The sequence below is a fragment of the Littorina saxatilis genome, linkage group LG17 (assembly GCF_037325665.1).
Source record: "Littorina saxatilis isolate snail1 linkage group LG17, US_GU_Lsax_2.0, whole genome shotgun sequence".
NCBI lineage: Eukaryota > Metazoa > Mollusca > Gastropoda > Littorinimorpha > Littorinidae > Littorina > Littorina saxatilis.
Window position 1 is genome coordinate 7716805 of NC_090261.1, and position 16510 is coordinate 7733314.

Here is a 16510-nt window from a genome sequence, read left to right on the forward strand (position 1 = left end):
AGGAGTCATGAAGGAGAGTGAATATGTGGGCTTGTTGCTGAGGATAACCGAGGAGTGCACCACAGCCACTGAACAGATTCACCACACCCTACAGCGGCGACAAAAACAACTTGCAGAGAAGGTGCTGCGATCAAGACAGCGAGATAATCTCAAGAAACTCTTGACATGGTAATTCCTTTTCAGTTATTAAATTGGAGATGTTGATGCTCTTGCTGCTATAGTTGAGCGTATTTTTGCTTGACACTAATTAAGCCAGAAAGATGCAAACATTTGAGTACATTTATCCATACATTTCACTTCCACTAACACACAGGCTTATTTTATATGTGCGCAGTGTTCCATGTCTTCTGCTTCTCAAGGCTTGGCTGGCAGCATCACTAGGCTGGAACATTCAACTTCTTCACAACTTCGCGTCCTTGGAGCCTAACAAGTGCAAAATGCTACAAAAGTAAGCCCCAGATCAGGGCTTTTTATTTTATTAGAAGCAGCATCTATCTTTGGAGGTGCTGTACACGTTTATGTGCATTTATAAGATAAGCTTCTTTTTTGTGGGATTGTTTGTCAATACTGCGGATTTGCTTCTGCCGGCACCGCCAAGACACCCTCCCCCCCTCCGTGTGTGTGTGGTGTGTGTGTGTCTCTCTCTCTCTCTCTCTCTCTCTCTCTCTCTCTCTCTCTCTCTCTCTCTCTCTCTCTCTCTCTTTCTCTCTCTCTCTCTCTCCTCTCTCTCTCCTCTCTCCTCCTCTCTCTCTCTCTCTCTCTCTCTCTCTCTCTGAGTTAAAGCGTCAATAACAATGTCAATTAAAGCATCTATTTCTTTGGTTCACACTCTCTTTCACCCCCCCCCCCCCCTCTCTCTCTTTCTCTTTATCGCTCTCTATTTCTCACTCACACACACATGCACTGACACACACACACACACACACACACACACATACTCACACACACACACACACATACACACACACACACACACACACACACACACACACACACAGATTGTAACACTTTTCTTTCATTTCTCTTGCCACAGGCACCTGAAGCAGACCCTACAGCACTGTGAGAATGTCAGAACCTTCACTGCCAGTGACAAGAACAAATGGACAGAGAGTGCTCAACTTCTTCTTGGTTTGATACCAAAGTGTCAAAACTTCTTTCTTCGGTGGTCTCAGGCGTCTTCATAGTGTACTACAGAGTTTGTTTTTCTTCGTGAGTTGACCAACAAAGCATTTGACTTGTGAATACAACACAGTACCAGAACTTCCTTTCTTTGTGGAGTTAGCAGACATCTTTACAGACAACACAGAGCTAAGACTCAGATATCAGTGACCATGGTGAAAGTGTTTTTGGTACATTTACAATTTTGCTGGATCAGACATTCAGACTGGTGGTGAAAATAATCTCCGAAATAGACCATAGTGTTCGTTTGTTTTTGTGTTTTTTTTCTGTCTTTATATAAGTGTGTGTGTGTGTGTGTGTGTGTGTGTGTGTGTGTGTGTGTGTGTGCAGAAGTATGAGCAGATGGCTATTTTCTCATGTTGCATTATGGCTGTGATACAACCGATATAAATTATTACAAAAATACTTGTTCACAACAGTTTCTTGTGTTCCTATTTTCGCTTTCTTTGTGCATGATGACACGACCACACACACACACACACACACACACACACACACACACACACACACACACACACAACATAATAATAATAATAATGATAATGATAATAATAATAAAAACATTCTTTTATAGCGCTGTTCACCGCCAAATGGCAGTCTCATGGCGCTTTACATTACATTAAGCTCTCATTCAGATGAAAGAAAAGAGGGTGTAGTATCTTGTGTTTCGCAGAACAGAAACAAGTCGCGTAAGGCGAAAATACAATATTTAGTCAAGTAGCTGTGGAACTCACAGAATGAAAGTGAACGCAATGTAATTTTTCAGCAAGACCGTATACTCGTAGCATCGTCAGTCCACCGCTCATGGCAAAGGCAGTGAAATTGACAAGAAGAGCGGGGTAGTAGTTGCGCTAAGAAGGATAGCACGCTTTTCTGTACCTCTCTTTGTTTTAACTTTCTGAGCGTGTTTTTAATCCAAACATATCATATCTATATGTTTTTGGAATCAGGAACCGACAAGGAATAAGATGAAAGTGTTTTTAAATTGATTTGGACAATTTAATTTTGATAATAATTTTTATATATTTAATTTTCAGAGCTTGTTTTTAATCCGAATATAACATATTTATATGTTTTTGGAATCAGCAAATGATGGAGAATAAGATAAACGTAAATTTGGATCGTTTTATAAATTTTTATTTTTTTTACAATTTTCAGATTTTTAATGACCAAAGTCATTAATTAATTTTTAAGCCACCAAGCTGAAATGCAATACCGAACCCCGGGCTTCGTCGAAGATTACTTGACCAAAATTTCAACCAATTTGGTTGAAAAATGAGGGCGTGACAGTGCCGCCTCAACTTTCACGAAAAGCCGGATATGACGTCATCAAAGACATTTATCAAAAAAATGAAAAAAACTTTCGGGGATTTCATACCCAGGAACTCTCATGTCAAATTTCATAAAGATCGGTCCAGTAGTTTAGTCTGAATCGCTCTACACACACACACACACGCACGCACACACACACACGCACATACACCACGACCCTCGTTTCGATTCCCCCTCGATGTTAAAATATTTAGTCAAAACTTGACTAAATATAAAACAAGTCGCGTAAGGCGAAAATACAATATTTAGTCAAGTAGCTGTCGAACTCACAGAATGAAACTGAACGCAACGCAACGCAGCAAGACCGTATACTCGTAGCATCGTCACTCCACCGCCCGTGGCAAAGGCAGTGCCCGTGGAATTGACAAGAAGAGCGGGATATTCGTTGCGCTGAGAAGGATAGCACGCTTTTCTGTACCTCTCTTCGTTTTAACTTTCTGAGCGTGTTTTTAATCCAGACATATCATATCTATATATTTTTGGAATCAGGAACCGACAAGGAATAAGATGAAAGTGTTTTTAAATTGATTTCGAAAAAAAAATTTTGATAATAATTTTTATATATTTAATTTTCAGAGCTTGTTTTTAATCCGAATATAACATATTTATATGTTTTTGGAATCAGCAAATAATGGAGAATAAGATAAACGTAAATTTGGATCGTTTTATAAATTTTTATTTTTTTTACAATTTTCAGATTTTTAATGACCAAAGTCATTAATTAATTTTTAAGCCACCAAGCTGAAATGCAATACCGAAGTCCGGGCTTCGTCGAAGATTACTTGACCAAAATTTCAACCAATTTGGTTGAAAAATGAGGGCGTGACAGTGCCGCCTCAACTTTCACGAAAAGCCGGATATGACGTCATCAAAGACATTAATAAAAAAAATGAAAAAAACGTTCGGGGATATCATACCCAGGAACTCTCATGTCAAATTTCATAAAGATCGGTCCAGTAGTTTGGTCTGAATCGCTCTACACGCACGCACACACGCACACACATACACCACGACCCTCGTTTCGATTCCCCCTCGATGTTAAAATAATTAGTCAAAACTTGACTAAATATAAAAACCAGCTGCATACGGACTGAACCTTCGCACTAAGACCGCGATTCTGCTGTTCAAGCGACTTTCTCAAATTAGAGAAAACTCGCCGATGTACTGTCTGCAGTTTGCAATGAAATCAGTCCCTATAGACAGACCCTCTACATGCAGACCGCACTTTTCAGACAGAACTCTCAAATGAGGGAAAACTCGCAGATGTAGCCTTCGATCCTATCCGCATCGTCATCCACCCACGGCCTGTCCAGGTACCACCACATCATGATGACATTTTGAAGCTGGATTTGGTTATTGGGTTCACCCTCCAACCAGTACGGCGCGGTCAGGTTGAGGTCCAGCGGCTGACCGTTGAGCCAGATGTAGTCCTGCGCGCCGTTGGGCCATGGAGTGTTCCACCTGTCCATGGGGCGATGGGCCCCAAGGTAATAACGTACGTTTGGAAAGTCTGGGGACAATAACGCAAGATGAATAATATAACACAACAAGGCTGAAGTCGTTAGTTTAGTTTTATGAAGTGTACTTAAATTCTGCTTTGTACTACACCGAAGTGACATATTTCATTATTAGTTCGGTTTAAAAATAATGACACGCCCCTTACTCTCTCATTGTCTCGGTTTCTGTTCGTACGTCTGTCAATATGTCTCTCTATCTATCTGTCTCTTTGCTCACGCGAGGGTGTGTTGACTGCAATCTATGTCATATGGCAGTGTGATAATCTTCGAGGTGACAGCTTTAGTAAACTAATTTTTTTCACTTTAACACGAACCCTTGACTAGCTTCATTGGACCCGATCAAGAGAAGAATCAACAACAACCCCAAAACATACTTTTTGGATCAGCTTCTCCAACTCACCACGATTGTTCTTCATGACGTCCATGACGGTGTCTATCTTGTCCTTCGTGTCCAGCACGGCCAGTCTCCCCCCTTCACTGTCACAGGCGTCACGTGCATCTGTCCAGTTCTTGCGCACAGCGATGTCACTGATGACCTGGAAACAGCTGGACGACTGGACGTGCACCAGGCTGTCTATTGTGGGCACTGGACACGTTACTGTGGACACAGAGAGTGTAAAAGTTATATTTTGTCCTTCTATTAACAAAAACAACAACCACCACCACCTGTCCAGATCATAACATTATTTTGAATTACATGTATATATGTACATGCAGTTCGCGTACTCAGAGTCTGTATTCCATAAACTACACAGTTTGTGTTTGTGTGTAAGTTTGTGTGTCTGTTTGTGTTTTCTTGTTGTTCTTTTGTGTGTGTGTGTGTTTTGTGTGTGTTTGTATTTGTCTTTTTTTGGGGGAGGGGGTGGGGTTATAATAATTTTACCGCAGTCCAGGAATACCTTTAAATTAGCGTTATAACATACAATTATTCCAATATTAAACGCCGTGTTATAATCTTTGTGGGTTGTACTTTATCCATTGTCTATCTTTTTGTTTGGTTTCCGTCCTCCCTTTTCGCCCCTGACAGCGGAAAACCTTGCACGCATTTGGTTTCTGATCTAAATACTTATATTTGCACCGGTTTCGTCTGCTAGGGTTATGCAGGGCTCCCCACCGACACTCCATAGAGAAAGAGAGAGAGAGAGCGAGAGAGGAGGGTGAGAATATTTATTACGAAAGAATCATAGCGTACGTTAGACATTTTAGACGACCTTTCTTTCATAATAGTCCTTTTTTGAAATATTACATTTTTTAACAGAAGTAGTTCACGTTTAAACAGGTATACAAGTTGAGAAGAAGAGGAACAAGAACAAGAAGAAGATGACAATTTCGAAGGAAGACGACGACGATAAAAGAATAGATCACCTCTGTTCGAATAGTAGCGATAGCCGTTGCTGGTGACGCCATTCACGATGACGTCACGGCGATATGACATCGTTACTGCGACAGGCAGGCACGTTTTACTGACGTCGTTGAAGAAGAAGCCTTTGCACACACTCTGGAGTTGGCATATTAGACTGCACTCCCCTTTACTGTGCACAGTAACCGGTGACGTAGATATCAGTTGTGTGTCGGGAAGGCGGTCGTCATAGTCTGACAGCGCTGTCCACGAAGCGCCTTCAGTAGACGCTGTTGATCTAAAGCAGAAACAAACAAGTCGCGTAAGGCGAAAATACAATATTTAGTCAAGTAGCTGTCGAACTCACAGAATGAAACTGAACGCAATGCCATTTTTCAGCAAGACCGTATACTCGTAGCATCGTCAGTCCACCGCTCATGGCAAAGGCAGTGAAATTGACAAGAAGAGCGGGGTAGTAGTTGCGCTAAGAAGGATAGCACGCTTTTCTGTACCTCTCTTTGTTTTAACTTTCTGAGCGTGTTTTTAATCCAAACATATCATATCTATATGTTTTTGGAATCAGGAACCGACAAGGAATAAGATTAAAGTGTTTTTAAATTGATTTGGACAATTTAATTTTGATAATAATTTTTATATATTTAATTTTCAGAGCTTGTTTTTAATCTGAATCGCTCTACACACACACACAGACACACACACGCACACACACACGCACATACACCACGACCCTCGTTTCGATTCCCCCTCGATGTTAAAATATTTAGTCAAAACTTGACTAAATATAACAAGTCGCGTAAGGCGAAAATACAATATTTAGTCAAGTAGCTGTCGAACTCACAGAATGAAACTGAACGCAACGCAACGCAGCAAGACCGTATACTCGTAGCATCGTCACTCCACCGCCCGTGGCAAAGGCAGTGCCCGTGGAATTGACAAGAAGAGCGGGGTATTCGTTGCGCTGAGAAGGATAGCACGCTTTTCTGTACCTCTCTTCGTTTTAACTTTCTGAGCGTGTTTTTAATCCAAACATATCATATCTATATGTTTTTGGAATCAGGAACCAACAAGGAATAAGATGAAAGTGTTTTTAAATTGATTTCGAAAAAAAAAAATTGATAATAATTTTTATATATTTAATTTTCAGAGCTTGTTTTTAATCCGAATATAACATATTTATATGTTTTTGGAATCAGCAAATGATGGAGAATAAGATAAACGTAAATTTGGATCGTTTTATAAATTTTTATTTTTTTTTACAATTTTCAGATTTTTAATGACCAAAGTCATTAATTAATTTTTAAGCCACCAAGCTGAAATGCAATACCGAAGTCCGGGCTTCGTCAAAGATTACTTGACCAAAATTTCAACCAATTTGGTTGAAAAATGAGGGCGTGACAGTGCCGCCTCAACTTTCACGAAAAGCCGGATATGACGTCATCAAAGACATTTATCAAAAAAATGAAAACAACGTTCGGGGATTTCATACCCAGGAACTCTCATGTCAAATTTCATAAAGATCGGTCCAGTAGTTTAGTCTGAATCGCTCTACACACACACACACACACACACAGACACACAGACACACGCACATACACCACGACCCTCGTTTCGATTCCCCCTCGACGTTAAAATATTTAGTCAAAACTTGACTAAATATAAAAATCAAATTAACAATTTTATACATTACTATTAAAACATATTTTGATACAAATATTCAAGGACAGTGTCCCAGATTAACTCTCTCCGTCAACAGTAAGGGAAGGGCTCCTAATATGGACCGGCTCCTAATATGGACCACCTGTTCTGACAAACTAACGGCGCTAGAGCGCTCAAAACAATTTCATTGGCTGTATTCACCCTCTCTGGATAACTTGCACATGTCAAACAGTTGCAGAATCATAAACCTCAAAACCGTTAGGCTTTTTCTCTTTTTACATTTAGTCAAGTTTTGACTAAATGTTTTAACATAGAGGGGGGAATCGAGACGAGGGTCGTGGTGTGTGTGTGTGTGTGTGTCTGCCTCTGTGTGTGTGTAGAGCGATTCAGACTAAACTACTGTCCCGATCTTTATGAAATTTGACATGAGAGTTCCTAGGTATAATATCCCCGGACTTTTTTTCTCCATTTTTTCGATAAATACCTTTGATGACGTCATATCTGGCTTTTTGTAAAAGTTGAGGCGGCACTGTCACACCCTCATTTTTCAATTAAATTGATTGAAATTTTGGCAAAGCATTCTTCGACCAAGGCCGGGGTTTGGTATTGCATTTCAGCTTGGTGGCTTGAAAACTAATGAGTGAGTTTGGTCATTAAAAATCGGAAACTTGTAATTAAAATTATTTTTTCATTAAACGATCCAAAAACAATTTCATCTTATTCTTTGTCATTTTCTGATTCCAAAAACATATAAATATGTTATATTTGGATTAAAAACAATCTCTGAAAATTAAAAATATAAAACTTATGATCAAAATTAAATTTCTGAAATCGATTTAAAAACAATTTCATCTTATTTCTTGTCGGTTCCTGATTCAAAAAACATATAGATATGACATGTTTGGATTAAAAACACGGACAGAAAGTTAAAACGAAGAGAGGTACAGAAAAGCGTGCTATGCAGCACAGCGAAACCACTACCGCGCTGAACATGCTCGTCAGTTTCACTCCGTTTTGCACAAGCGGCGGACTACGGTCATTGTGAAAAAATGCAGTGCGTTCAGTTTCAATCTGTGAGTTCCACAGCTTGACTAAATGTAGTAATTTCGCCTTACGCGACTTGTTTTCACTTTTGGCAGGGTTCACTCTAAATTTGCCGCCTGAAACGGACTTGTTTCTGTTCACAGCCAAAGCTTTTATCACACAAAAAGTACTACGTATGACAGCTAAGACCGTATTTGTAAAAAAAATTGTGGTGTTGACCCCGAGTTTCTACTGCAAACAGAAAATAATTGCAAAATCTCAAAGTATGTGTGAGTCCCCTAATATGGACCACCTTCAACAAATCGAAGAAAATAAAAGCTAAAGGCTATTTTCATTAATTCATTAAGAAGCTTGCTGGAAATAACCTATAACTAGCCCTCGAGATTTAAAAAAAAAATAAAAAAAATAGTCTTCTTTTCGTGGAAGTTGATAATTTCACTTATTTTCACTCTGTTTTTGATATGCTTCTTTAGTTTCCTGGTGTGCTTCAAATAATGCTCTCATCAACCTGAAACAGATAAATCTAAAGCATATTTTAATTAGTCTGACTTGCCCACCAAGTTGTATCATGTTATTTTGAAGTATAGGGGGCTGTTTACAGTGATTCGAGAAGGCCGCTTCACTGGTCCATATTAGGCGCCCAGGCTCCTAATATGGACCATTTGTAATTGTTTCTGTATTTAATTGTTACTGAATATTGATCAAAGCTATTACACTGTAATTAGGCCTATCGGTTCACCTAAGAGAGAATGACTACCAAACACAAAATGAAACTTCTCTGCAAGAAAACAGCCTAGTTATCAGCATGAAACAAAAAGTGGTCCATATTAGGAGCCCTTCCCCTACATCATTTAGTTATGTACGTTGAACATGACAATTAGGTTTGAATTAGGTTTTCAATTAAATAGTCAAATACAATTGCTGTCCGTCACGATTTAACCTCAGTTTCATTACACTGCGATAATTCTCTCCGTCTTCCTAGAATCAGCTTCCCTAAAATTGTGACACTATTCTTGAAGATAATTACGAACATTTTTTTAATCAACAAATCGCGAGTTTCAAGTTAGCCCTGGTCTAATGGGCGAAATTCACGGTTTTGAGTTTTGACGAACGGCTGAACCCAGAATTGGGCTTACGCATCGTCAGCGTTTTGTCCATGGCATGTTTCAAGCCTCAACAAGATTGAGAAAAGTCCATCTCTTGATACCCGTGATCTGATTTAATCTTCCGTGCTCTACCAGTTATAAATACTCAAGATAGGTCATATATTACATTCATTACTTACATCTGGAGATATAATAACGTTAAATTATAAAAAAAACAAGTCGCGTAAGGCGAAAATACAATATTTAGTCAAGTAGCTGTCGAAGTCACAGAATGAAACTGAACGCAATGCCATTTTTCAGCAAGACCGTATACTCGTAGCGTCGTCAGTCCACCGCTCATGGCAAAGGCAGTGAAATTGACAAGAAGAGCGGGGTAGTAGTTGCGCTAAGAAGGGTAGCACGCTTTTCTGTACCTCTCTTTGTTTTAACTTTCTGAGCGTGTTTTTAATCCAAACATATCATATCTATATGTTTTTGGAATCAGGAACCGACAAGGAATAAGATGAAAGTGTTTTTAAATTGATTTGGACAATTTAATTTTGATAATAATTTTTATATATTTAATTTTCAGAGCTTGTTTTTAATCCGAATATAACATATTTATATGTTTTTGGAATCAGCAAATGATGGAGAATAAGATAAACGTAAATTTGGATCGTTTTATAAATTTTTATTTTTTTTTACAATTTTCAGATTTTTAATGACCAAAGTCATTAATTAATTTTTAAGCCACCAAGCTGAAATGCAATACCGAAGTCCGGACTTCGTCGAAGATTACTTGACCAAAATTTCAACCAATTTGGTTGAAAAATGAGGGCGTGACAGTGCCGCCTCAACTTTCACGAAAAGCCGGATATGACGTCATCAAAGACATTTATCAAAAAATGAAAAAAACGTTCGGGGATTTCATACCCAGGAACTCTCATGTCAAATTTCATAAAGATCGGTCCAGTAGTTTAGTCTGAATCGCTCTACACACACACACACACACACAGACACACACACAGACACACGCACATATGGGTGCGTCTCAGAATCTCGTCCTCTGTTTGTGACATTATCACCAAAAGTAAAATCTTCCCAGAAAACGTTGATAATACTATTTACACACTTCTCAGGGTGTACCTTTTCAGTTTAAACAAGAAAAAATATAACATTGCTTTTAGTTTGCTATATATTAAGCATTATTTGGACCATGTGTGCAAAATCACCCGTGTAACATGGAAACAATAAAAGACAAAAAAAACTGCATTTATAAGGCTGAAAACGACTTTTATTCAGTTATTATTGTTGAATCACAAGCCATTATAGAGTTCAATATGAAATGACTACATGCAAACAACAAAATAATGTTTTTTTCAAAGTTCCATGCATTCGTCAAAATTTCAATACAAAAATGAAAATTAATTAATGATATCCTGATCAGAACATGTTGATACATGGCATTCATTCAGTCTTATTGACATTTAACCTTCACAATAGCATATATACAAAGATTTGTTGCTCTAAGACAAAATGTTAGAAAGTTATCCCAAAAGAATGCAAAATGGTCACCGATGTAACATGGAAACATCACTTTTGTAACAAAGAAACGGTTATGCTTTTTCCCACAAACTTTACTAAATGAAGCTGATTTTGCAACCAGATTCTTCTTAGGTAAAATGCCAAACACTAAAACAGGAACAGAAAGAAAAAAAGCTGGACAAAATCAAGCAAACTTTGCCCCAAAAAAGAGAAACATTAATGAAAAGTTCATCACCGACGTAACTCGGAAACGAACAACCAGACATGTATTATAAGGTTTGACATGAAGAATGCAAATGTTCAAAAGTGGTTCATTCAATTGTTAAGACAATAAACCAAAGGCATTGGTTACATATAGAACAGTTGCCACTTGCAGTTAAAGGCAGAGTAAGCCTCCCGTAAACCATCACAGATACGGTCAGGCTTTTACACACAGTACAAACACCCTTTCATTTAAACACTCACCAATTGAGAACATCCTAGGTGCCCTCCGTAAAGAGCGAACAATTTTCAAAGAATTTATTTTTGCGTGGTTTATCTTACCCCTGAGCCATCGTGAACCCGTGTGATCCAGTTTTCCCTTTTCACAATGCAGTCGTCATAGTTAGTCATTTGAATGCGACTCGACGTGAGCTTATCTACAATAGCACGTTTTTTTATGCACGAAACAACGGCTGTGGTTCACAAGAACTCTAGCGATGGCTTTTGACTGTTGAGAGGAACGGCGATTTGCACTGATAAACCGGCCGTCGTCTGCTACGACCCTTGCGTGACCCTGCTTCCGGGCTTTTCTTTTTTTAAACTTTCACAACTTCGAATTGTTCTGATCTTGTCTTGATGAAAAACGAATTCTTTTATGATTAAAGAATGTTTGTGTAACAAGCTGTCAATTTATTATTTAGATTTTAAAAGTTAGGTCTAGCGCAAAAACGAGGCGGCGTTGTTGTTAACGGAACAAGTCTACGAAAATAAATTCTTGGAAAATGTCTCACGCTCGACAGAAAGCAGCCAGGATGTTCCCGTTCGGTGAGCGTTCAAATGGAAGTATGCTTGTACTGTATTTAGACGCTCGGGGAGCTCTGTGATGGTTTACGGGAGGCTTACTGTGCCTTTAATTAATTTATTTTAAAAGAAATAATGCCCCCTGGCATTGAAGGTGGGGTCACGAATCATGGTTGCATCAGACGTAGGGACTAAGGAAATATCATCGATCCCTGGAAAGCAATAGTAGTTCCCCTTCGGTTTCCTTTGAAGGAACGTTACCACCAGTTCATCAGGTCGAATCTCTTGCACCTGAAACATGCAAGTACCTGCGATTTCAACTAAAGATTGATGCAATATGTGTACTAGTTTCACTAACATGAATTTGTTTAATGTCTATCAAGATTTTGATGCATCCACATTCACTGGCAAAAAAAAAATAAAGTAATTATTTTGTTCAGACTTACCATTCCATTGAACATACAACTTTTACAATTAAAGAAAACATTGACACTTACCGTTCCTTTAAATGGATTTCGGAAATTTAATTTTGATCATAATTTTTTATATTTTTAATTTTCAGAGCTTGTTTTTAATCCAAATATAACATATTTATATGTTTTTGGAATCAGGAAATGATGTGAAATAAGATGAACGTAAATGTGGATCGTTTTATATTAAAAAAAAAAATTATTACAATTTTCAGATTTTTAATGGCCAAAGCCATTAATTAATTTTTAAGCCACCAAGCTGAAATGCAATACCGAAGTCCGGCCTTCGTCGAAGATTGCTTTACACAAATTTCAATCAATTTAATTGAAAAATGAGGGTGTGACAGTGCCGCCTCAACTTTTACAAAAAGCCGGATATGACGTCATCAAAAGTATTTGTCGAAAAAAAAAAGAAAAACGTCCGGGGATATCATACCCAGGAACTCTCATGTCAAATTTCATAAAGATCGGTCAAGTAGTTTAGTCTGAATCGCTCTACACACACACACGCACAGACAAACAGACACATACACACACATACACCACGACCCTCGTTTCGATTCCCCCTCTATGTTAAAACATTTAGTCAAGTTTTGACTACGTGAAATCGAAAGAAAAACTATTATTAACAAATGTTTAGCCTAATTTTTCACTTCATAGAATATCATAGCAGCAAAAACTCACCTTTTCTTAAGAACCTTGGGTGTTGATCACTGTCGTAACAAAATCACAGACTTCGGAAACATTCTCGAAATCTTTCTTCGCTGCTGGAACCTGAACTATTTCTCTCTGTAACTGCGCAGGCGTAGTCACCCGCACCTCGAAGTCACTACGCGCAAAATAGTTCTAATCTTTCTTCAAAACTCTGAACATTATTTGCAAAACCGTTCACCATCGTAACGGAATTTTGAAGAAGCATGTCATATTGCGCAACTTTCAACTTAGTTTGCAGATGCAATTTTGAGAAAATAATACTTAAATAACATTTAACTTAGCGAGTTTCTATGCCCTTTCATGTCAAGATCGTGTTGAAGATGAATATGCAAATTCTAAAGTTCAAATTTAGGACTTGTTGCTGTTGCACGCGTGTGGAAACCTATGTTACGACAGTGATGGCAAACTTTCAAGCGATTAATTTCGTTTAAAAAAACAATTCTGTGGACAAAATAACATTTCAACTGTCAAGTACACTTAAACCTAACACACATAACAAAAATAGCAGTCCTTGGACATTCTAAACGATTCTTGTAGTGAGGTACAAAACTAGTTGATGGTTCATGTCACAGATCAGACCTCCATTTTTCACGAATTTAATCATTTTTTTCGCAAAACAACCTTCATAATAATCATGCAAAATACTCAGTTTTGTTTGTACTATTTCTTTATTCATTTTACTTCTCAAAAATACCAATATCATGATTTACAATTCAGTATGTTTCAATTGTGGGCTAATTTGATTATGGCACACACAAAAGGATCAGTTTCTGAGACGCACCCATATACCACGACCCTCGTTTCGATTCCCCCTCGATGTTAAAATATTTAGTCAAAACTTGACTAAATATAAAAATTGAGGAGCAAGTACACTATTCTTTTCACCGAAATTGCCTTCATGTGACCCTTGTATATGTTAAAACAGAAATTGTCTGTCAGCCTCTGTTTACTCTTATATGAGTGATAACATACCAGGTCATTATATTTAGTCAAGTTTTGACTAAATATTTTAACATCGAGGGGGAATCGAAACGAGGGTCGTGGTGTATGTGCGTGTGTCTGTGTGTGTGTCTGTGTGTGTGTGTGTGTGTGTAGAGCGATTCAGACTAAACTACTGGACCGATCTTTATGAAATTTGACATGAGAGTTCCTGGTTATGAAATCCCCGAAAGTTGTTTTCATTTTTTGGATAAATGTCTTTGATGACGTCATATCCGGCTTTTCGTAAAAGTTGAGGCGGCACTGTCACGCCCTCATTTTTCAACCAAATTGGTTGAAATTTTGGTCAAGTAATCTTCGACGAAGCCCGGGGTTCGGTATTGCATTTCAGCTTGGTGGCTTAAAAATTAATTAATGACTTTGGTCATTAAAAATCTGAAAATTGTAAAAAAAAAATAAAAATTTATAAAACGATCCAAATTTACGTTTATCTTATTCTCCATCATTTGCTGATTCCAAAAACATATAAATATGTTATATTCGGATTAAAAACAAGCTCTGAAAATTAAATATATAAAAATTATTATCAAAATTAAATTGTCCAAATCAATTTAAAAACACTTTCATCTTATTCCTTGTCGGTTCCTGATTCCAAAAACATATAGATATGATATGTTTGGATTAAAAACACGCTCAGAAAGTTAAAACAAAGAGAGGTACAGAAAAGCGTGCTATCCTTCTTAGCGCAACTACTACCCCGCTCTTCTTGTCAATTTCACTGCCTTTGGCATGAGCGGTGGACTGACGATGCTACGAGTATACGGTCTTGCTGAAAAATGGCATTGCGTTCAGTTTCATTCTGTGAGTTCGACAGCTACTTGACTAAATATTGTATTTTCGCCTTACGCGACTTGTTTTTGTTTTAACATGAACGAATCTCAATACGGTACAAGCAAAATTAAATTATTCGTATACTTACACTTGCTTCAAGTTGAAGATAACAGTGAGCAATAAATGCAAGAAGACCGTCATAATTTGAAAAAGCGAAGCTTTTACCGTAAGCACTTTATTTGTGATCGTTTCAAAAACAATACTGGTCAGCTTTGAGATTAAAACAAAATGAAATCAAATCTTAATCTTCGCTTTTCCTTCCGGCTTTCGATCACACAGTTCGTCTCAGCTGAATCGCGCAGAACTTGCAGCAAGGATACACTACGGAGAGCAGAAAGACAGGATGGAACATGGCCAATGATTGGTGTAAAAAGTCATGTGATTATTGACCACAAAGAGTAACACAACGGCTTTTCAACATGCATAGGGGGTAAAACAAATAAAAGAAAAGACTGAGATGAAAAGATGAAATGGTGAAAAAATTAAACATCAGATCGGAGAAGGTCAATTTCATCGACTTACACGCAGGTACAGTCCTTCTCGTGCAACATAACATGTCAACTTGCACAGACGTGTTCAGGCTATGACACGGGATTAGAGCATCCCGCTAGCACTTGGAAACATACCAAAAATCAAGCGTGGCTGCATTCTGCACAGATTAGGGATATTTTGCTGGATTCATTTCGGTATGGGAATGTTTTGCTGAATTCATTTCGCTATTCGAATGTTTTGCTGGATTCATTTCGGTATTGGAATGCTTTCTGAATTTATTTCGATATGGGAATGTTTTGCTGACTTTATTTCGAAATGGGAATGTTTTGCTCAGTCCATTTAAGTAATATTTTGCTGAATTCATGTCGGTATGGGAATGTTTTGCTGGATTCATTTCGGTATGGGAATGTTTTGCTGAATTCCTTTCAGTGGCAGATTGATACAGGTGTCGCATACAAAATTTATTCAAATGAGAGGGAAAGATCCCAAGTCTGACCAGTTAGCAACCAGGCTGTATATTGTATCATGTGTTTTGTGGAAGGATGCTTTTATCCCATGTAAACGCGAGGACAGATCTGAGGTGGTGAACATGGCCGCTTACAGGGGAAGGACTGTAGGCCTACATTTAACCACAAAAGAGGACCCCAGGCATGTTTTCATTCTACTTTTACACTGTTGATAATAATGATTGATATTATATTTACTTTCATCCTGGGCCCTTCCCCCATTTTCTGTCCATCGTTTAAAGTAATAATGTCTCACGGAGCAGCCCAGTGGCATTGTACTGGGGAGTTATTGGTTTAAGCTTGGCTGCCGTGCAAAAGTAAGCAGTGAATGCTGTTTCAACTGAAGTAATGATAACTTTTTATTAGATTGTAAGTTTTAGTGTCAGGGATGCTGTCGATCTATAGCCTGTAGGCTACTTATCTAGTGCATGCTGTTGTGTGCGTTTGTGTGTGTGCATGCATAAACATATCCGTGTGTGTGTGTATGTGTGTGTGTGTGTGTGTGTGTGTGTGTGTGTGTGTGTGTGTGTGTGTGTGTGTGTGTGTGTGTGGTCGTGGTCGTGACAGCATGCACACATGAATAGAAAAAGCGAACACAAGGAACAGTTGTCAACAAGTGTTTTTGCAATAGGTTTATATCGATTGTATAACAGATATATGCAACATGAGAAAATATCCATATGCTGATACTTCTGCAAACAAACACACACACACACACACACACACACACACACACACACACACACACACACACACACACACACACACACACACGCAC

At 38.2% G+C, this 16510-nt stretch overlaps 2 protein-coding genes across 2 annotated transcripts in view; one reads left to right on the plus strand and one right to left on the minus strand.

Annotated features, from left to right (window-relative positions):
* LOC138952168 (endoplasmic reticulum membrane-associated RNA degradation protein-like) overlaps positions 1 to 1587 on the plus strand; it is a gene marked incomplete in the record, with an annotated part of 18375 nt that extends 16788 nt beyond the window's left edge. The window contains 3 exon segments of the mRNA XM_070323767.1: positions 1 to 168; positions 335 to 448; positions 1034 to 1587. Of these exon segments, the coding sequence (XP_070179868.1) occupies positions 1 to 168; positions 335 to 448; positions 1034 to 1184 (433 nt within the window).
* Positions 1588 to 1753: 166 nt separating this feature from the next.
* LOC138953148 (uncharacterized) lies at positions 1754 to 15043 on the minus strand. Its single transcript, XM_070324940.1, has 4 exons — positions 14823 to 15043; positions 5394 to 5665; positions 4429 to 4626; positions 1754 to 4021 (listed from the first exon to the last, which is right to left on the minus strand). The coding sequence occupies exons 1-4, from the start codon at positions 14873 to 14875 to the stop codon at positions 3753 to 3755; spliced, it is 792 nt and encodes a 263-aa protein (XP_070181041.1). The 5' UTR covers positions 14876 to 15043; the 3' UTR covers positions 1754 to 3752.
* Between the last annotated feature and the right edge of the window lie 1467 nt (positions 15044 to 16510).

Bases quoted from the DNA above. Each gene is read 5' to 3' on its own strand.
- LOC138953148 (XM_070324940.1), bottom strand. From the start codon at position 14,875: ATGACGGTCTTCTTGCATTTATTGCTCACTGTTATCTTCAACTTGAAG. The intron at 5,666-14,822 runs GTAAGTATACGA...TTTCTGCTTTAG, and splicing joins ATCTTCAACTTGAAGCAAGT to ATCAACAGCGTCTACTGAAG. The intron at 4,022-4,428 runs GTGAGTTGGAGA...TATTGTCCCCAG, and splicing joins CGTCATGAAGAACAATCGTG to ACTTTCCAAACGTACGTTAT.